The sequence below is a fragment of the Dermacentor albipictus genome, chromosome 5 (genome assembly GCF_038994185.2).
Source record: "Dermacentor albipictus isolate Rhodes 1998 colony chromosome 5, USDA_Dalb.pri_finalv2, whole genome shotgun sequence".
Classification (NCBI taxonomy): Eukaryota; Metazoa; Arthropoda; class Arachnida; order Ixodida; family Ixodidae; genus Dermacentor; species Dermacentor albipictus.
The window spans coordinates 150,505,853-150,528,118 of NC_091825.1; the positions used below are offsets into that span (position 1 = coordinate 150,505,853).

A 22,266-nucleotide genomic window follows, 5' to 3' on the forward strand; every position below is an offset into this window, starting at 1 on the left:
AGTGGCAAACCTAGGACTTCCAAAGGGTTTGAGAATTCCCTTATACAGCTTAGCTGCTATTCATGCACAAGTTGCCCATACATCTGCGAAAGTTTTCCTTATATCTATTTCAGGCGACTGGATGCACCATTGTGAACCCTAATATAGTACATCAAAAACAAACGGGCTGATGAAAATAATAGGATTTAGAACATATTTCATGCATCTTTAAATACTTCCGATTTGACATGTGCTGTAACTTTAAATAATCTGTCTAAATTGCTGCACTTAAGGAGTTGGAAGGCAGACAGCTGCATGTTTGCTTACGGTGTCAGCATGTTGTCATGTATAGTTGGTTCGTTTCTTGCATTTTTTTTTTTCAGAATGGTAAAACCTCCGGCATTTTTTTCAAGTGATGAGATTGGTTCTTTCCAAGTATGCTAAACATGAAATAGTTAATTTTTTTCTATGTGACGTTCCTGTAGAAAGTTTCTTGCATGGAGTCCACATTCTGTAAACATGACGAAACTTGCAGAAGAATTGAAAATACTGTGCTCATTGTGTAGCTCTTGGCTTTTGATAATTCTGAAAATGCAAGAAATATACTGATACTGATAATTTTGAATGGACAGAAAATATTGGTGCCTGGAGGGGATATATACACTCAAACCTCGTTACAACAATGCCATGTCTCGTTAGACTTTCTCAAGGCCAGTTTTAGGATCAAAATAGCAAAACTTCGGGCCCGTACAAATGCATAGGCGCCGGCTGAGACCTTCAGTCAGTATCGAATTAAGGTGTGATTTAGCTTGAGTCTAATTAATGAAAGTTTACTGTATGTGTTACACAGTGATTTTGGCAAGAATGGTGAGAATGAATTTACTTGGTTATATCTGTGCTGATTATACCGAGGTTCAACTGTAAAATAATGTTTTAAGACTTCTGAGAGTACACATGATCGTTTGAATCATCAATGATGGAAAGTGAAATTATTGAGGAATAATTATGTGGAATTTCATTGACATGCTCATGTCAATGGCGATTTCACGCTTCAAAATTTTATCAGCTCAACCACAATTAGGCTGAGATTTACAAGAAAGCCAATATTTTAATGTTCTAGGGAGAGTACAAATGCTCATATGAACAGGCATAAGAGCCATAGCACAGTGCATTCTAATATGGCTCTATCTGCACCTACAGCATACAACTACATAACCTCCATGTTTGTGCAAATATAGCTGTCTCAGAGTCGTACCCCTTTTGCCACATAACAGTCCTATTGCAACACTCTAATGTAGCATGATGGTTCATCTATTAGTTGAATGTACATAAGCCGAGGTGCATGCACAGGTGTTAAAACACTTCATTTTAAGTCCATGGCTAATGTTGCTTTGAGTATTGACTTTCACAAGTTCTATCCTTGCAGTATGTCTAGGGTCTAATTGTATGCATGTATATACAGTACTTTTAGTTGCTGATCAGCGAGCCATTGTACTTCCTGTAATTCATAAAAGAAGATTGTTGGGCTGTTGCTGTCTTAGTGTGCAATAGTAAATTTGTGAAAAGTGAGAGTAAGAAACATATTGAATGTGAAACAGTATTTAAAGTTTTGTAGCAAACTAATGTTATGCACAAGAAAGGCGTCAGACAGGGAGATACGATCTCTCCAATGCTATTCACAGCATGTTTACAGGAGGTATTCAGAGACCTGGAGTGGGAAGAATTGGGGATAAAAGTTAATGGAGAATACCTTAGTAAGTTGCGATTCGCTGATGATATTGCCTTGCTTAGTAACTCAGGGGACCAATTGCAATGCATGCTCACTGACCTGGAGAGGCAAAGCAGAAGAGTGGGTTTAAAAATTAATCTGCAGAAAACTAAAGTAATGTTTAACAGTCTCGGAAGAGAACAACAATTTACAATAGGCAGCGAGGCACTGGAAGTAGTAAGGGAATACATCTACTTAGGACAGGTAGTGACGGCAGATCCGCATCATGAGACAGAAATAATCAGAAGAATAAGAATGGGCTGGGGTGCGTTTGGCAGGCATTCTCAGATCATGAACAGCAGGTTGCCATTATCCCTCAAGAGGAAAGTGTATAATAGCTGCGTCTTACCAGTACTCACCTACGGGGCAGAAACCTGGAGGCTTACGAAAAGGGTTCTACTCAAATTGAGGACGACGCAACAAGCTATGGAAAGAAGAATGATAGGTGTAATGTTAAGGGATAAGAAAAGAGCAGATTGGGTGAGGGAACAAACGCGAGTTAATGACATCTTAGTTGAAATCAAGAAAAAGAAATGGGCATGGGCAGGACATGTAATGAGGAGGGAGGATAACCGATGGTCATTAAGGGTGACGGACTGGATCCCAAGGGAAGGGAAGCGTAGCAGGGGGCGGCAGAAAGTTAGGTGGGCGGATGAGATTAAGAAGTTTGCAGGGACGGCATGGCCACAATTAGTACATGACCGGGGTTGTTGGAGAAGTATGGGAGAGGCCTTTGCCCTGCAGTGGGCGTAACCAGGCTGATGATGATGATGATGATGAATGTTATGCATAATGCTCTTGCATTTCTTCGTTGGCTAGTTCTTTTGGTCGAAGCTATCTGGTGTGGCTTTACTATACAAATCAGAAGGGATAGCAGGAGTCTCATCTTACCATCTCTCATGTAGCTTTGCTCCAGTGTGGCAAATGTGCAAGTCCTAATGCTGAGAATATTTCTAATGGCATATACAAAGTGGTGTCTGTAGGTTTAATGAAGTTGGTTGTCATTTTTTGTGTTCTCATCAGGGAAAAGGAAACTACTAATATAGTATGCTATTCTATTTCTTTTTGTTTTGCACTGAAGGAGGAGGGAGATACATTACTATATTAAGGGAAGTGATGGGACATTTTTCTTTTTGAAAAGGGGGAAGGACAATACTTACCCATTGATCCCATGCTCATAATTTTCTTTGTCAATATGTAATACCACAGAAGGCCTGAACTTATGCATGGTGGTCTTCTGCCGTGCCACATACCTTTTGTGCTGTCACATAATGCAGCCACACCAATTCTAGCAGCTTGATTGTTTTTCTTCTCGTCCTAACAGGCTACAGTAGCACAGTTCAGGGAGCACAGCCGTCCTTCACACCTCTTGATCCTCGCTGTACATGTTGGGATTGCTGTGGACTTAGAACGCCTTAGGAAGTGAGTTCGCCATTCACTATTTTGTTACAAATTGAATGCATTTTGTTTTATTTTGCTCAGTTGGGGTGGTGGTGTCTATGGTGTGTTTTGTGTTTTTAAATTTTGTAGGGTATCTGATATCCTAGTTTTGTTGGCACACTCATATGAGCCTCCAAAGGATTGCATGGTTGAGTACCCCTCCGAGACGACGTCAACTGAAAAGATGTTTAAACTTTTGGTAAGAGAACTTGGATAAACTATAATTATTTTTTTAAGCTTTACACATGTTGATATTAACATAAGGCAATCAAATTCTTTTCAGGAGAAGCTGTTGGCAAGAGCAAAAGAAAAGCACACATTAGCAGCCTGTATGTCAATCAACTTGGCTGTGCGGTACTTTGAAGTAGAGCCTGGCAATGAAGTGCCAGGTAGCAAGTGCAAATTGGAGCACTGGGAAAATTACGCCCAGGTTTGTGCACTGTGATCACCCCCTCAAAAAAATTATTCTGATCACACACCAGAATGATATGGTGCATTGTTGCCTACACTGCATATTGTTAGTGTGCCATATCTTCTTTAAATTTTCTGCAGACTTGCCCAAACCTTAAGATTCACACACAGAGAGGCAACCAAAATGTTGCTGCATACCGAAGAAATGGTTCTAGTTTCCTGACATTCGAAGATGAAGAAACTGTTTCGATCAAGGTAAGGCTTGTTTCAGGAGGGTGCAAACAGCCAGCTAAGGTAAGCTAACACATTTGCAGTTAAAACAAGTTATTTAAGCAGCTTTTCATTTAGCATATTTTGGTGGGATATTGGTGAACAATTATTCATGTCATCATGTACCTGCATGAACCTGAGCCTATAAAATTTAACATTATTGCACACTTTTCTAGAATTGCACACTCCTCAACTTACACGTAGAGCAAGCACATGGTCACTACAATGAAGCAGCTTTTTATAAAAGCTACGCACAACCTCTCAAAATTTTGAGACCACACCACATGTAAGAAAATTTGTCAACGACAAAGATGTTACACTGTCAATGTAACAAATTTGCTAATGATATGACAGAGATCTCGGCCTCACAAATCACTGCACCGTTCTTAGCAAAATAAATAGAAGTCTGACATTGATGTGCCATGATGATGGTGATGCACGTCTGTGCATAGCTCTCTGGCGGAGGCAGCTAAGACTCAAACACAGCCTGTGCAGAATCTTCACTCTCAGCACAATCTCTGGCCTTCATGTGCGAGTGCTTTTGATCTCATAATTATTGCTCCATCGTGGAACTATGTTCAGTGCTAAATGGGAAGATGCTAGCTGCATGGACTGTTTGGGAACCGAGATGTAATTTTTGTAGTAGAAGCATACAAGCCTCAACTTAATGAAATTTTCCCAGTTTAACAAATCTTTTTCTGCCTGTACAACCTTGCTACATCAAAGTTCTACTGCATGTCATTGCTTGCTTGTTAAGAATATGCAGTTAAACCTCGATATAATGAAGTCGGCAAAATTGGCTGTTCGCTTTGTTATAATATTGAAATTTCTTTACATTGAAATTTGATCTTTTATGCAATTAAGTACAGTCACCGAGGGATTTTTCTATGTGGAATTGGCCACAAAATTTTTTGCGTTATTTGGATGTCATAAAAAGCAAGCTTGAATGGAAAAAAAAAATAATTTTGTTGGATTAGATAGTTCACTTTGGCAGTGCGAAGTGAAGCCAGTCATGTTTTCGGGTCCACTCCGCCCCTGTGGCTGATGGTGTCAGTGAGACAATGCTATCATGAAAAGCAACGGCTGCGGGGAGCAAATGGTTTTACTGTCTCTCGCTTCAATGCATCTCTGAAACTCAAGATTACGCAATTTCCAGCACTAAATGCGTGGAAAGACAGCGCACGATGCGACGCCATCTCAGCTCACCAAGACTTTGCACACACAGAAGATTATCTCTAAGCAGGGCTGCATATGCTCTTAGCCAAGCTGACCACTAGGCACAGCCACGGCCATGCTAGAAATGGAGACGCGTGTCAACCGGCCCCCCGCTCCCTTGTCCCCCATCACTCTCACACGCACATGATGAGTTTTCTCGAGCTCGCTCGCCTCCACCCCGCTCTTTCCCCTTGCTCGCACAGGAGAGCGCTCATTAAGTCTCCATCCTCATCGGCTCACCCGCGTACACTCTCACTCACACCTAAAGCATACAGCGCACGCAGTGTGATAGGATCTTATCACACTTGGACTTTATACAAAACATGATGCTGCTAAGCTTCAGCTGTTGGTTTCGGTCATGCGATGCCCAATTTGACAGGTGCATTCGCAAACAGCCACATGTAATTCGACCATTTGACCATTCCATTGGTCTCCACAGGATTTTCTATTTATTGTCTTGGTATGCCTTCCTGGCAGCGGTGAAATTTTGTTGTATTAAAATCGTGTATAAATATACTTTGTTATACTGAGAATTTCATTATATTGAAGTTTGTTATATTGACGTTTAACTGTACAAATTCTTTTCTTTTTGCTATGGCATTTGTTTTCTGTGTTTTTGAGCGCAAGAAGGGATACATTTTGGAACTTATGAGCAGGTGAAGCAGCACATGAGGACTGAAAGCTTGAGAGTCAATTTTATACAGTGATGTTTGCAAGATAAATTTTAGTTGGCGCTATAAAAGCATGGAAATTAAAAAATGGACCCTCTTTGCATTTAGCTGCTATTTGGCTTCTTCGTCCTAATTTAGCATGTTGTATTAATACCATTCATACTACAATTTTGACTGGATTAGTAATGCTTAAAGGTAGTTGGGTTTTCTTTGGAAGCTTTTATAGGTTGCTGTTAGATGTAGGGCACAAGGTGCCTTTCATTATGTGCACGCACACTTATTTGCTCAAGGATGCCCAGTGAACAGAAACTGTGTGCAGGTGCTTCGCTACTTACATGGCAACCCGGCACCTTGCATAGCTGCTTTCCGAATGGATGCTGAGGACTCATGTGGGGCATGCGCAGCACGTGAAAAAGCTTCACGCCTTATGGCCATTTCAAGGCTTCTCTCTCCTGCTACTGGTAAGCTGTTCAGTTCACTTGTGCATTGTATGCATATACATTCATGATGTGCATTAAGTTGACTTCTCTTTTTAACAGAGTGCACATCGACCACCAACGGAATGCGTACAGGTATGCAAACTCGTATTCATATTTGACCTCTTTCTTTTTAAGGGGTTCCTCCAAACCTACCTACTTAATGATGGTGTTGCCAGCAACTAAGATTTAGAAAAGAAATCTTGGTGGTTCTTGTTGATGCCGTACATGGAACATCACTGATCATGAGGTTGCAAGTTTCTCAGCTGCAGCAGCTGCACTTCGATGAAAAAAGAGTGTCAAGATGCTTATGCACATAAATGCATACAGTTAAAAACCCAAGGTGACCAAAATAATCATAAGCCCACCATCACGCCTTATGCCCTACAGCACAGTGTAGGAACCTAAACCCCCATCAAATAAGTGCTAGATGAAATGGCACAGCTGTGAACTTATTGCTTTTATTTTCTGTGTTTCTAGTGTCAAGTACTAACAGATCATTAAACTTATTCATTGTGCTAACGTGTAATTTCAGCCAGTCTTCCAGCTTTTTCTTTATAATCTCTATCTCATTTGCTCACTCTCTCACTCTCTCTGCGCTGTGCTTTGCCATCTCGGCAACATGCTTGGTTGCTTTATTAGACTATATCGATAACATAGCTAGGTTATTAATGATATTGGTTATGAAATAAGCCCATAAGAGTCTCATTCACCTTCCTAATTTCCCTTGCTAAACTTAATTCACAAGTAAAGCACTCTATTGAGTTGTAAAAAAAAACTGCAAGAAAGAATGCACTTTCAACAATAGGTCCGATGGGCACCTTGACCACAGCAGACAAGCTTTTGTCCTTGTGTTTAGCTTTTCGGCACTCTCTCAATAGAAGAAACAAAATTCAATTTATGATCTGTGTGATATGAAATTAAAGCATGTCAAGAGGAACTGAAAGAAAGAAAAAAAAAGTGCACAAGTAATACAGGCAATAACATTAATCAATTTGATGTTCAAGCTTGTCAGTCATACATGTAAATATGTCATATCCCTTCTGCAGCACCACCTTCTGTTGCAACTGAGTCAGATCAAACAGCTGAGAGTGAACATTTATCAGTAACTCCCACGGTTACTTCACTCACAGCAGGTGAGCTTTTGTTCTAGTGTTTAGGGTTTCTGCAAGATTCATAAGTTTAGTGCCACACTATCTGGATGTAATAATAAAGTATGGAAAAGAGCCCTGAATGTGCGTGAAGCATGCATTCAAAATAAAAGTAGAGTGATCAAAATTATTGGACATTAATCAATAATTCCAATCGGCACTTTGCCTATAGTAAGTAATCTTTTGTTTTGGTATTCAGCATTTGTACACCCTCACAGTGTAAAAAGAAAGTGCAGAAGTTGACCAACGGGTTCAGATGCAGAAGTAGACTGCAAAGTAAAAAAGTAAATGTGCACAAGAGATGCAATCAAGATTATTTTTACATGTGGTATCCAACCTCATCAGTCATACATGTAAATGTTATGTCCCTTCAACAGCACCACCTTCTGTAGCAACCCCATCGGGTAGAACAAGCAAGCGTGAAGGTACATCAACAAGTCCCATGGGTAGTTCACCCATGGCAGGTGAGCTTTTCTCCTGTAGTCCAGAATATCTGCAAAGGGTCACTGCATTAAAAGGCAATAAGAAACTACTAAAATCGTTTAACGTGTAAAAGTGGTGCAGATAAAACTAAACTGACTCATTCATATATGTAACAAAGTATCGGATATAACTAAGTGTGTAACTAATACATGCTTATAACAAATATCGGATATAGTGAAGGTATTTGCTTGCCAGATGCAACTTTGTTATGATTTTCGATTGTAGAATGGCTGAGATTGAAAACTTGCATAGTATTACTTTAGCTGCTCAGTCTATGTGTTTCACAACAGCTGATCTTTGGCTATGGTGTTGGGCTGCTGAGCACGAGGTCGCGGGATCGAATCCCGGCCACGGCGGCCGCATTTCGATGGGGGCGGAATGCAAAAACGCCCGTGTACTTAGATTTAGGTGCATGTTAAAGAACCCCAGGTGGTCAAAATTTCCGGAGTCCTACACTACGGCGTGCCTCATAATCAGAAAGTGGTTTTGGCACGTAAAACCCCATAATTTAATTTTTTTTTAACAGCTGATCTTTTGCTAAAGGATTTATGCACCCTCTCATCAAATATGATTTAGGTGATTTGCGTTGCATTCATATGTAAAATACACTGTAAGAAAGAATGGAAGTTTATAATAGATGCAATAGTAATCTGACATTTAAGCTTGCTAGTCATATTACTACATTATATTTGGTCAGCACCACTGCCTTTTACTCCAAGCAACCCAAATGAAACAGCTGATAAAGAACATTCAACAAGTTCCACAGGTGCTTTGCTCACAGCAGCATAAAACATTTTGCTTATCATATCTTAACCCTTTGTTACAGTGACCTATTGCATGTACTATTCCAAAATATTGTTAGGTCATTATGAGATTTGTAAAAGTTGCTCAAATATTGTTCACTTTAATTTGCATTTTATTACTATAGCTTACATCCACTTCATACATAAAAATTTCATATTTGCACAATTCTGTTTACTTATTTCACTTTATTGCAGGCCAGTATTTCTAGCCAGTGCAGTACGATATTGGCAGAGAAAAGTGAAAGCAATCCTCAGAGGCAAAGAAAAAAAGAAACTAATATGTGCTGAGTTTTTATATTTTCTTTTTATTCACTTCTCAAATTTTATAATGAATAACATATTACTAAGCTCATGCTAAGTGGCTTCATAGACTTTAATATAGTTACGCAAACCTTATGCTCTGACATATACTAATTAATCGGTGCAAGGTTATTGCAGCACATAGCTTATAATATGAAATAATTGCCAGCAAGTACACACTTGTATCTATTAGCTGTAGAGATACCTACATGAATGTTAAATGACCTTATATATAATCTTAAAGAAAGGCTCCTTGCAGATTTAAAAAGCTAATTGCTGCTTATTTGTACCAAACCATAAGCAGCATGACTTCAAGAAAAGGGTTTTCACTGCTGCCAGCTTCTCACTTCTGGCACTATGACACCATGTTGCATCACTATATGCTCAGATGTCTCATGCCACTTGCAATCGAATGACCTTAATTTTTATGGGCCAAAGTACAAACTTGCAGATGTAAAATTTAGAACAATGCTTAATGTCAACTTGGCCACTAGGTGGTACGGCGTGGTTTACTGAGAGAAAAAGACTGTGCTATATTCCTCGTGGTGTGGGGGATAAAAACTCATTGTGATGTTGCAGTGGTAAGTTTTTTTTGCCTTCTTTCAGTCCACACTGCCATGGTGACTAGACCTAGCCCGTCATCAACAGGCCCTACAGCAATCACTCATGGGCCTTCATTCCATCAGAGAGAAAGTAAGCAAACCCAGTTTGCTACAGCAGAGGAAATTCAAAGAATAATGTAAACTAGAGGAACAAGGATGGAGTTATAAGTAATTAAATAATTTTAAATAACTGCGAAGTAATGTGCACACACTTTGATATCAGTTTTACTGCACATGCTGCTCTGAATTAGTAATGGTGGTGTTTTTCTTCAGAGTAATGTTATAGTACTGCTATATAGCTGTGCTGTTGTGGCAGTTTGCAGGCAGAACTGGCATGCTTAGAATTTGTTTAAGTTTTGTTGTAAGCATTTTCATTTTCACTGTCATGAGTCATGTGACACAGTGCTTGCTTAACATATGGTGCACTTAATGGCAGTTGAGGACGCTCAAACTTAAAGTAGATCTTGAACTATTTGTTTTGGTGTTATGGCTCAGTTTCATTAACTCCACATTTTTGTAGCTTGTTGACTCTGCCAGTGCATACAATGAACACAATCATAGTACTAGAACATGCATAATGGAAGCTTCAAAGGAAGATCTTTCTACTTCTCATCTTTAGGGGCTCTTTTGTGCATTTCTGCAACACCAGCATCCAACAAGGAGCTCCTTGTGCGTCTTTGCACTCACATTATCGTGGTACGACCAGGCAAGATGTTATTTAAGGCTGCTCGCAACTTCAGGGATGGTAAGTATATTAGTATATCATAATCAAATTCACATGAAATAATGCCTCTGAAATGATTGCTTTGCATTTAATATCTACAAATAATGAACCATAGTTGCCCGATCTTCATTGTGTAGCAGCTAAGCAAAGCACATTGGCAGCGTGCAGCTCTTATGGTTGTTAACTGCTTTTTAGGCTTTACCTTCATGGTGCTGCTTTTCAAGCTCTTAGATGTTTAGTAAGTGCAAGCCCATGGTATATATATATATATATATATATATATATATATATATATATATATATATATATATATATATATATATATATATATATATATATATATATATATATTAGTGTTCTAATACCAAAACTGTGCAATCGTCTTTTTCCTGCAGAAAGATACAGTTAGTAAAATCCTCAAATTTATAAATTGTGTATTTTATAAGCATGGGAGAATATTTGAAGTTTCAAATTCAAATTGAATACTACACTATGACTATTCATACTTGAAATGGAACTATTTGATATTTTTGAATATTCATAACTAACTGAATATTTCGCAGCAACTGAATGTTAAAGTATGATTACTGTTCTCCATCTGCTAAACAAAGTGACACAACAACAAAAGTTTCCAAGGGAATGCAGAAACAAAATTGGTAATGCAAGCTTTGGTTTTAGTTCATCAGGAACCTATTTGACAAACTGTGATTTTGCTTGTAATCTGTCATTTAGTGTTTCTGACAACTTAGGGATGTTGATCATTACTGTGTTGATCGTGTTCATGACCAATCATTGATTTTTGATCAGTTACTGTTTATTTAGTATCTTTGGAAAGCTAGTCATACAGCAGCCATTCTTTCTCAGAAAGCTTACTTGCTTGCAACCAGGCTCCGAGGTTGTGGAGGTTCTATTCATGCAGTTGTTTTAATGACAATTAGTTATCTTGTGTTTAAGATTGATCCTTTGTCCCTGATAGTTACTACCTTTCTACACTAGTCAGTACAAGCATTGTGTCTAACAATACCAAAATTCAATATTCCTGCTGTAAATAAAAGTGTCTGTGACTAATTGATCTTTGATTTTTCTATATTTAGTATTTGTATTCAATTCATATTAAAAAAACTTTATATTCACCCACTTCAAGTGTTTTATTGTGTCCTGGCATTGGGAAACAGCCCCTTGAGCAGGCCATATGAAAAACCTATTATTCAATATAAAGTCATAAAAAAAGTACTCATAGGCGCTTGCTTCACTTGCTTGACATTTAATTTCTATGCAGAGTGTCCCACGTAACTTGAGCCAAGATTTTAAAAATGAAAGGCACGTCGGAAGCAAATTGAACCAAACGCATACTTTCGCACTGGCCTATAGTAACTCAGGCACTTTTTTTTTCTCTTAACTGGCTCATTCATCATCATCATCATCAGCCTAGTCACGCCCAGTGCAGAGCAAAGGCCTCTCCCATACTTCTCCAACTACCCCGGTCATGTACTAATTGTGGCCATGTTGTCCCTGCGAACGTCTTAATGTCATCCGCCCACCTAACTTTCTGCCGCCCCCCAGCTGCTACGCTTCCCTTCCCTTCCAATCCAGTCCATAATCCTTAAAACCATCGGTTATCTTCCCTCCTCATTACATGTTCGCCCCATGCCCATTTCTTTTTTTTTTTTGGTTTTAACTAAGATGTCATTTACCCGCGTTTGTTCCCTCACCCAATCTGCTCTTTTCTTATCCCTTAACGTTACACCCATCATTCTTCTTTCCATAGCTCGTTGCGTCATCCTCAATTTCAGCAGAACCCTTTTCGTAAGCCTCCGGGTTTCTGCCCCATACGTGAGTACTGGTAACACGCTGCTGTTATATACTTTTCTCTTGAGGGATAATGGCAACCTGCTGTTCATGATCTGAGAATGCCTGCCAAACGCACCCCAGCCCATTCTTATTCTTCTGGTTATTTCAGTCTCATGATCCGGATCCGTGGTCACTACCTGCCCTAAGTAGATGTATTCCCTTACCACTTCCAGTACCTCGCTACCTATCGTAAACTGCTGTTCTCTTCCGAGACTGTTAGACATTACTTTAGTTTTCTGCAGATTAATTTTCAGACCCACCCTTCTGCTTTGCCTCTCCAGGTCAGTGAGCATGCATTGCAATTGGTCTCCTGAGTTACTAAGCAAGGCAATATCATCAGCGAATCGCAAGTTACTAAGGTATTTTCCATCAACTTTTGTCCCCAATTCTTCCCACTCCAGGTCTCTGAATACCTCCTGTAAACATGCTGTGAATAGCATTGGAGAGATCGTAACTCCCTGTCTGACGCCTTTCTTTATTGGGATTTTGTTGCTTTCTTTGTGGAGGACTATGGTGGCTGTGGAGCCGCTATAGATATCTTCCAGTATTTTTACATATGGCTCATCTACACCCTGATTCCGTAATGCCTTCATGACTGCTGAGGTTTTGACTGAATCAATAGCTTTATCTTAATCAATGAATGCTATATATAAGGGTTGGTTATATTCCGCACATTTCTTTATCACCTGATTGATAGTGTGAATATGGTCTATAGTTGAGTAGCCTTTACGGAATCCTGCCTGGTCCTTTGCTTGACAGGAGTCTAAGGTATTCCTTATTCTATTTGCGATTACCTTAGTAAATACTTTGTAGGCAATGGACAGTAAGCTGATCGGTCTACAATTTTTCAAGTCTTTGGCGTCCCCTTTCTTATGGATTAGGATTATGTTAGCGTTCTTCCAAGATTCCGGTACGTTCGAGGTCATGAGGCATTGTGTATGTAGGGTGGCCAGTCTTTCTAGAACAATCTGCCCACCATCCTTCAACAAATCTGCGGTTACCTGATCCTCCCCAGCTGCCTTCCCCCTTTGCATAGCTCCCAAGGCGTTCTTTACGTCTTCCGGCGTTACTTGTGGGATTTCAAGTTCCTCTAGACTATTCTCTTTCACCTTATCGTCGTGGGTGTTACTGGTACTGTATAAATCTCTATGGAACTCCTCAGCCACCTGAACTATCTCATCCATATTAGTAACGATATTGCCGGCTTTGTCTCTTACTGCATACATCTGATTCTTGCCTATTCCTAGTTCCTTCTTCAGTGCTTTTAGGCTTCCTCCGTTCCTGAGAGCCTGTTCAATTCTATCCATATTATACTTCCTTATGTCAGCTGTCTTACGCTTGTTGATTAACTTCGAAAGTTCTGCCAGTTCTATTCTAGCTGTAGGGTTACAGGCTTTCATACATTGGCGTTTCTTATCAGATCTTTCGTCTTCTGTGATAGCTTACTGGTCTCCTGTCTAATGGTGTTACCACCGACTTCTATTGCGCACTCCTTAATGATGCCCACAAGATTGTCGTCCATTGCTTCAACACTAAGGTCCTTTTCCTGAGTTAAAGCCAAATACCTGTTGTGTAGCTTGATCTGGAATTCCTCTATTTTCCCTCTTACCGCCAACTCATTGATCGGCTTCTTATGTACCAGTTTCTTGCGTTCCCTCCTCAGGTCTAGGCTAATTCGAGTTCTTACCATCCTATGGTCACTGCAGCGCACCTTGCCAAGCACGTCTACATCTTGTATGATGCCAGGGTTTGCGCAGAGTATGAAGTCGATTTCATTTCTAGTTTCACCATTCAGGTTTCTCCACGTCCACTTTCGGCTAACCCGATTGCGGAAAAAGGTATTCATTATCCTCATATTATTCTGTTCTGCAAACTCTACTAATAACTCTCCCCTGCTATTCCTAGAGCCTATGCCATATTCCCCCACTGACTTGTCTCCAGCCTGCTTCTTGCCTACCCTGGCATTGAAGTCTCCCATCAGTATAGTGTATTTTGTTTTGACATTACCCATCGCCGATTCCACATCTTCATAAAAGCTTTCGACTTCCTTGTCATTATGACTGGATGTAGGGGCGTAGACTTGTACTACCTTCAATTTGTACCTCTTATTAAGTTTCACAACAAGACCTGCCACCCTCTCGTTAATGCTATAGAATGTCCTGTATGTTACCAGTGTTGCATATGGGTCGCAAGCCCCAAGGGTAGCGTTGGCCTGGCGGCCTGGGGCACAACTGGAAGCATCCGAAGGTGCTGGCAAAGGATGAGTCGACTGCTAACAGAACAACTTGCTTATTCATAATCGCAAAAGAGCGGCCGGTCAGGTTGACCGAAGTGGACAGACGGGAGAGCATGCTACTCGATGGAAGAAATCGGAGCCTCTCTCTTGGCGTCCGGGGGCAGCTGCTTTTATACACTCGGAGTCGAGGGCAAGATGGAACGGCTTGCGAGAGGCGCCCATGACAGCGGGGAACGGACGCGCTGAGAGACACGTTGAGACAAGAAGCGATGCATCCGCTGGGCCGGTGCCGGTCAGACCTCCTCGCTTCACACTTGGGGAGCTCCTCTCCCCTGCTGCTGTGCTTTGACAAGCGTGGGCACCAACATGCACACACACACACCCACACACACGAAGACACGTGGCATTGAAACATGCCTGGACGCGCTTGGCGGGGAGGCGTTGCGGCAGCGCTGAACGGGCCAAAATGTCCGCCGCTTTGAACGAAGCCCCGGCGTCCGTTGCATCCGCACCGGCTATACCGCGCGTCGTAGGCGAGACGTAACAGACCGCCCCGCCGGGAGAAGGAGATCCCGATGTTCAGGGGACTGCATCCGCTGTCCAGAGGGATGTCGCTCGATGATGCTCATAACCGAAGTCGGTCGTCGTTCGGCATTTCTTGAGCGCAGCGCACAGAGAAGGCCTCGTTCTCACGTTCAGGTTCACACAGGACACTGCAAAGTGACTTCGGGAGAGTTGCCATTTTTGTTCTCGTTCCCAGCAAGCGTTAGAACTACGCCGAAACTCAACCGCTCAGTCAGCAAGCATGACACAACCCTCACTAGCCCTGCCAGGCTCTTTCCCCTTTATACTACTGCCTAGTTCCTTACCGTAGTCTAGCAGCACTCAGAACGCATCCACAAATTGGAAAATTGCACTAGAAAGCACGTCATGACTTTGAAACACTAAACAAAAGCAATATGTTAAAAATCCTGCCTCAGGAAAAAAAACATCAGTAACAAATAACTTGGAGGCTGATTCCTACGTTAGGAGACTCAACTTAAGCCATCGGCGTTACCGTTGAGACTCCCTTTTTTGTAACGCACCTCAAAGGAATGTTGTTGCAAAGCGAGGCTCCAGCGCAGGAGGCGGCCATTTGTGGAAGAGATGGTCTGCAGCCATTGGAGAGGGCAGTGATCCGTCTCGAAGCATGCGAAGCGGAGACCGCAGCGAGCGACCGTACACTAGCTCAGCTGGCGAAAACCCCGTACCCGCATGCGGCGCGGTCCTCAATGCAAACATCACCCCAGGCAGACACAGCTCCCAGTCAGTTTGTTGTTCAAACCACAATGCCCTCAACATGCGCTTCATGACGGAGTGGAGCTTCTCAACGGAATTCGACTGTGGGTGGTACACTGAGCTGTGTAACAGCTTTACCCCGCACCTTTCGAGAAAGGCTGTCGTCAAAGCGCTAGTAAACACTGTGCCCCGATCTGACTGAATTTCCGCAGGAAAACCAACTCGCGCAGCTATGGACAATAGTGCATTGACTATCTCAACTGAGCTGAGCTCTTTAAGCGGCACTGCTTCAGGGAACTTTGTCGCTGGGCAGATCACAGTCAAAATGTGTCTGTACCCCGTGGTTGTTACCGGCAGAGGTCCCACTGTATCAATAACGAGCCGTCTAAAAGGCTCCGTAATGATAGGTACCAACTTCAACGGCGCCCTCGATTTGTCCCCTGGTTTGCCCACCCGCTGACAGGTGTCACATGTCCTCACAAAGTGTTCTGCATCACGAAAACACCCTGGCCAATAGTACTCTTGCAAGAGACGGTCCTTAGTCTTCTTAAATCCTAGGTGTCTGGACCACGAACCTCCATGCGACAAGCGCAACAGATCCTGACGGTAGCACTGAGGCACGGTCAGCTGATCAAACTCCACTCTCCTGCGGTCTAGATACTTCTGGTACAGGACCCCACCTCTTTCCACAAAACGAGCATTTTTCTTGGCGGTACCTTTCTTGACATTGCAGTGTATGTTTTCTAGGCTGCCATCCTTGCTTTGCTCGGCTGTCAAAGCCGACCGGCTGACTTTTAGCAACCTATTAAGTCCGTCTGACGTACGCGCTATGAGCAAATCTGCAGATAGCTCTTCTAACTTTCCCGTGTCGGGTATTTCCTCTCCAGTATCTGGTGCCTTCAACGCTGCAGGCTCAATTTTATTCAGTTCGGACGTGCTCTGAATATCAGCTTGCTGCGCCTCCGACCCTTTCTCATTGTTCGACAACGTCGGCCCCGCTACTACCGCCTTTGCAGCGAGCTCCCGAACCTTCGATCTGGTTAAGGCCTGAACGCTAGCCTCACCAAACAAAAGCCCCTTCTCGCGCAGGAGGTGATCGGACCTGTTCGAAAATAGGTACAGGTACTGGGGGGGCAGCATAGATGACACTGCGGCCTCCGTCTCAAGTGCTCTGAAAGGTCCTTCAATAAGCACTTTTGCTACGGGCAGACACACGCTATGAGCTTCCACGGCTTGCTTGATCCATTCGCACTCGCCCGTGAACATATCGGGTTCTACGTAAGAGGGGTGAACTACATCCATCGTAGCTGCGGAATCACGAAGCACGCGGCACTCTATCCCGTTCACGAGGATGTCTCGCATGTAAGGCTCGAGAAGCTTCATGTTCTCGTCAGTGCTGCATAATGACAAAAACACGACTTTTGTTTTTGTTTCTGAACACTGCGCCGAAAAGTGACCTGGCTTGTGGCACGTATAACACACGCGCGCTTGCCTCATCTCGAACCGCTTTCTGCGTTCGGCTTCGGCTGCCGCTGTCTCCTTACGTTCGGTTGGACTGCTTTCACTCACATCCGCACTACGTGTGTCCCCCCTTGCTCTCATGGGTGTGAACTTCGGCCTCTCAAACTTGGAGCCAAATTCACCCTTTTGACCGTCCTTAGCTCCGCAAGCCCGACGCGTCACAAACTCCTCGGCTAGCTCGGCGGCTTTAGCCACTGTACTTAGACCCAGTACCGCACGTTCTCAGCTAACCGACTATAAAACTGTTCCAGCCCGAAACACTGCAGAACTTTCTCGTGGTCACCAAACGCTTTCTCTTCTTTGAGCCACTCCTGCATGTTTGGCATAAGCCTGTAGGCAAACTCTGTATATGACTCACTTTTGCCTTTCTCATTTTCACGAAACTTCCGACGGAACGCCTCCGCTGACAGCCTTTACTTTTTTAGCAGACTCAATTTCACTTTGTCGAAATCCTCTGCCTCCTCTCTCTTCAAGCGAGCGACTACGTCGGCCGCCTCGCTGGGTAACAAAGTGAGCAAGCGCTGTGGCCACGTTTCCCGAGAAAACCCCTGCTTCTCGCACGTTCGCTCAAACTTAACCAGGAACAAACCAATGTCCTCTCCAAGCTTAAACGGCCGCATCAGGTCAGTCATTTTGAACAATACTCGTTCTCCTGCACCGTGTGCCTGACTTCCATTACGAGCGCGTTCCATCTCTATCTTGAGACGCTTCATTTCCAAAGCATGTTGACGGTCGCGCTCTTCTTTACGTTCACGCTCGTTTTTCTCTTTTTGCTCTTTAAGTTCGCGCTCCTGTCTTTTTGCCCTCTCCTCAATGGTCTTAAGGCATTCCGACAGCTCGTCATCCTCAGCTTCTAACTCAAGAATAGCCCTTAGCAGTTCTGGTTTTCTGAGTTTGTCTGAGACATCCAGACCCAACTCTCTTGCAAGCTCCAGCAATTTTGGTTTGCGCAACGACTTCAAATCCATGGCTGCTCTGCAAGCTGCTTTCTCTACTGCCTACTATTTTCTTACCGCAAACTAACCCGGCAGCAACGACAACCACACTTACCAGCTCTGTTTCTGACACTAACAAAAGCCTGGCAAAACTCAGAAGAAGAAAGTCCCGCACTCACCAAACCTCGCAGCCGAGAATTCAGCGCAGTCGTTCCGCTGCAGGCAACCAGTCATCACACAGGGCTCGTTGCACTGCTCCCGGATGGTCGTTGTGCTGCTCAGCATACAGTCAACCGCATATCTTCGCTGCGGGCCTCTGTTGTCGCGATCTCACCGCTGGCAAACACTTGTTGCAATCTCACCGCTGGCACCAGTTGTTGCATATGGGTCGCAAGCCCCAAGGGTAGCGTTGGCCTGGCGGCCTGGGGCACAACTGGAAGCATCCGAAGGTGCTGGCAAAGGATGAGTCGACTGCTAACAGAACAACTTGTTTATTCCAGCATCGCAAAAGAGCGGCCGGTCAGGTCGACCGAAGTGGAGAGACAGGAGAGCACGCTACTCGACGGAAGAAATCGGAGCCTGTCCCTTGGCGTCCGGGGGCAGCTGCTTTTATACTCTCGGAGTCGAGGGCAAGAAGGAACGGCTTGCGAGAGGCGCCCATGACAGCGGGGCACGGACACGCTGAGAGACACGTTGAGACAAGAAGTGACGCATCCGCCGGGCCGGCGCCGGTCAGACCTTCTCGCTTCACACTTGGGGAGCTCTTCTCCCCGGCTGCCGCGCTTTGACAAGCGTGGGCACCAACATGCACACACACGCACACACGAAGACACGTGGCATTGAAACATGCCTGGACGCGCTTGGCGGGGAGGCGTTGCGGCAGCGCTGAACGGGCCAAAATGTCCGCCGCTGTGAACGAAGCGCCGGCGTCCGTTGCATCCGCGCCGGCTATACTGCGCATCATAGGCGAGACGTAACACTAGCTATATCCTTATTAATCAGGAATCCGACTCCTAGTTCTCGCCTCTCCGCTAAGCCCCGGTAGCACAGTATGTGCCCGCTTTTTAGCACTGTATATGCTTCTTTTGTCCTCCTAACCTCACTGAGCCCTATTATATCCCATTTTCTCTAATTCCTCCAATAACACTGCTAGACTCGCCTCATTAGATAACGTTCTAACGTTAGACGTTGCCAGGTTCATATTCCAATGGCGGCCTGTCCGGAGCCAGGTATTCTTAGCACCCTCTGCTGCGTCACAGATCTGACCGCCGCCATGGTCAGTTGCTTCGCGGCTGCTGGAGACTGAGGGCGGGGGTTTGATTGTTGTATTCATATAGGAGGCTGTGGCCAAGTATTGCACCAGGGTGGCCAATCCTGCTCTGGTGAGAGAGTGCATTACCGGTTCTGGTCACCGGGATCAGGCCGCGCTCCAGGCCTGTTTGTGCAATTTTCTCAACACACGGTATTTCTTTTTCCTTTTTTCCGGTGGAGAGTTGCGCGGCACCGGGATTTGAACCACGGTCCTCTTGCACGGGAGGTGGTTACTCTACCGCCCCCGCAGGAGTTGTACGCCTCATTTAACCTACAGTGGTGCCTTATTTGATCAGTTATTTGATCAACTCGCTCATTAATGAAGTTTAATTACTCAACTTTTTAATTATTGGCTCAGGACCCCAAGTATGATGTGCAGCTTTGTAGAGCACCTTCAGAAACCATCGATCGAGTTGTTTCCTGTACAATACGTCTCATGTAGTCCATTTTTCTGGGTTGCAAAGAAAGCCTGCGAAGTATGAAAAAAAGCCACATGATGGAGTGCTTATGCAGTGTTATCATGCTGCTCTGAAACATGCATTCGGTGAAAATGGTCGGCTGCATCAATACTAGTGACGGGGAAACGGCAGGGCATTCCTTATCTCCTCGGCAGCACTCGGCCAGCAGCGTGCATTTGCGCCATCATCCGACGGGAGCCGCCGGCGTAGCTGCCTACAACCATCATAACGCCCTGCCGCTTCACTATCGCCAGTCACAATGCAGCCGTCCTTGTTCACCAAACGCACATTTGAGAGCAGCACAATACCACAGCACAAGCGCTCCATCACGTGCCTTTTTTTATATTTCACAGATTTTCTTTGCAACCCGGAAAAATTGACTACGGAGACATATCGTGCAGGGAACAACTCGATAGGTGGTTTCTGAAGGTGCTCTAGGAATCTGCGTATCATACTTGAGGTGCTCAGCCAATAATTAAGAAAGGTGGGTAATTAAACTTAATTAATTAGTGAGTTATGGGGAAACCAAGAAAGTGCCTGAGTTACTATAGGCTATTACAAATAGTATGCATACAGTTCAATTCACTTTTGACGTGCCTTTCAAATTTTCATTCTTGGCTCAAGTTATGTGGGACACCCTGTATATATTGTTACGCATGAAGAAAACGAAGACCAGTGAACGTGCTTGCGGTCCCGGGTGGAGGAAAGAAGAGGACGACGCTCAGTGGATACACCAGCTGACCGCTCTTGCGCTCACCTTCGCGACTTAAAGTAAACGGTCCCCTTCATCCGTAAGGGTTACAAACGGTCTCCTTCGCTCGCAACAAAGTGGTGGAGGTGCGGGGTACCGCTCACAACAACGGAACCAGCACTGCCGCAGCTTCGTCGAAGCCGTCGACTTGCCGGCCTCCCGCCATCAGCCGTGACCATCTTCGACATGCCAGAAGAAGGAGCCACTCCGAGGGCAGCGCCTAGCAGTCCACTGCCATACTACCGAGTTCCACCCACCTTCGGAGGCAAAGCTGGGGAAGATGCCGACGAGTGGCTCGTGCACTACAAACGAGTGAGCAAATCCAACGGGTGGGATCCAACCGCTCAGCTCACCAATGTGGTGTTCTCCCTGACCGATACCGCCCTCGTGTGGTATGAGAACCACGAGGACGCGCTTACGACGTGGGAACATTTTGTTGACGAGTTAAAGGCGTGTTTTGGGGACTCAGTCGCCAAAAAGAAGCGTGCGGAGCAGACACTGTCGTAACGGGCGCAGCTACCAGGTGAGACATGCACAACATACATCGAAGAAGTGTTAAAGCTGTGCAAGGTGGTCAATGCTCGCATGTCGGAAGAAGATAAAGTTGGACATTTGCTGAAAGGAGTGGCTGAGGATGTCTACAATTTTCTAATTGGAAAGGAGAGCCTCAGTTCTGTGTCCGACGTCATTCGGCACTGCAGAACTTTTGAAACGCTCAAGATGCGTCGGATTGCGCCAAAGTTTGGTCGGTTGGCAAACGTTACGACGGTTGCCAGTGTGGACACGAGCCCTTGCCTCGACCTTCCTTCGACCATCCGACAGATTGTCCGCGAGGAACTTTCCCACCGCGAAGGGTTGTTGCATTCGACTGTTGACCACCATGGCGTGTACACGTCGCGAGAGGCTATGACGGCGCAACATTCGGCCCCTTGGCAACCGATGGTTACCGCAGCGGCCGTGGAGTACAGCGCAGCCCCACAGTCGAGGATGACAGCACGCCCGCCGACTCCGCGCTATGACCAACGCACTCAGCGCACGCCTTCTCGACGCCCGATGTATCCTCGTGACACACGCCACGAACCAACCCACTACACGCGGGAAAATGGTAATGTCCGCTTCATCGACGAACGACCAAGGTTTCGACCTCTCCCGGTGTGTTATTCCTGTGGCGTCCCGGGTCATATATCGCGGTTTTGCAACCAGCGTATGACCACGTGGTATGGCCAGCCGTCAGAGTTTTCTCGGCCCTCCGAACGGCCACACGGTGCCCCGTGGCCAGCACACGTATCGTCTGGCGATGAGTATTGGCCGAGCAGCTTTCGGAATCGCTCCCCAGCATCTGACAGAAGTTTGACACCCCCACCGCAACGTCGTGCGCCCCGTTCTCCCTCACCGCTGCGTCGCACCGCGTCCCCTTCGTCACCGGAAAACTAGCTAGCGCGGCCGATGGAGGTGAGGTCGCTGGAGACGTGCTACTGACAGAAATACCTCCTGTGTTGATGCTGAAAAACAAAGTGCGCGTGCTTGTAGATAATGTCCCTGTGATGGCTCTGGTGGACACAGGCGCAACAATTTCGGTCATGAGTGTCTCTTTTAAACACGTGTTAGGGCGAAAGGTTTTGTTTAAATGGG

General features: G+C 44.6%; 1 protein-coding gene across 1 annotated transcript in view; it reads left to right on the forward strand.

The window, feature by feature from the left end:
- Positions 1-22,266, forward strand: part of LOC135915285 (uncharacterized) — a 297,520-nt gene that overhangs the window by 137,044 nt on the left and 138,210 nt on the right. Inside the window, exons 99-108 of the mRNA XM_070539179.1 lie at positions 3,072-3,169; positions 3,278-3,386; positions 3,471-3,617; positions 3,740-3,853; positions 6,074-6,215; positions 6,294-6,326; positions 7,280-7,366; positions 7,759-7,845; positions 9,574-9,660; positions 10,189-10,314. Coding sequence (XP_070395280.1) covers positions 3,072-3,169; positions 3,278-3,386; positions 3,471-3,617; positions 3,740-3,853; positions 6,074-6,215; positions 6,294-6,326; positions 7,280-7,366; positions 7,759-7,845; positions 9,574-9,660; positions 10,189-10,314 — 1,030 coding nt within the window. The remainder of the gene's footprint in view (positions 1-3,071; positions 3,170-3,277; positions 3,387-3,470; positions 3,618-3,739; positions 3,854-6,073; positions 6,216-6,293; positions 6,327-7,279; positions 7,367-7,758; positions 7,846-9,573; positions 9,661-10,188; positions 10,315-22,266) is intronic.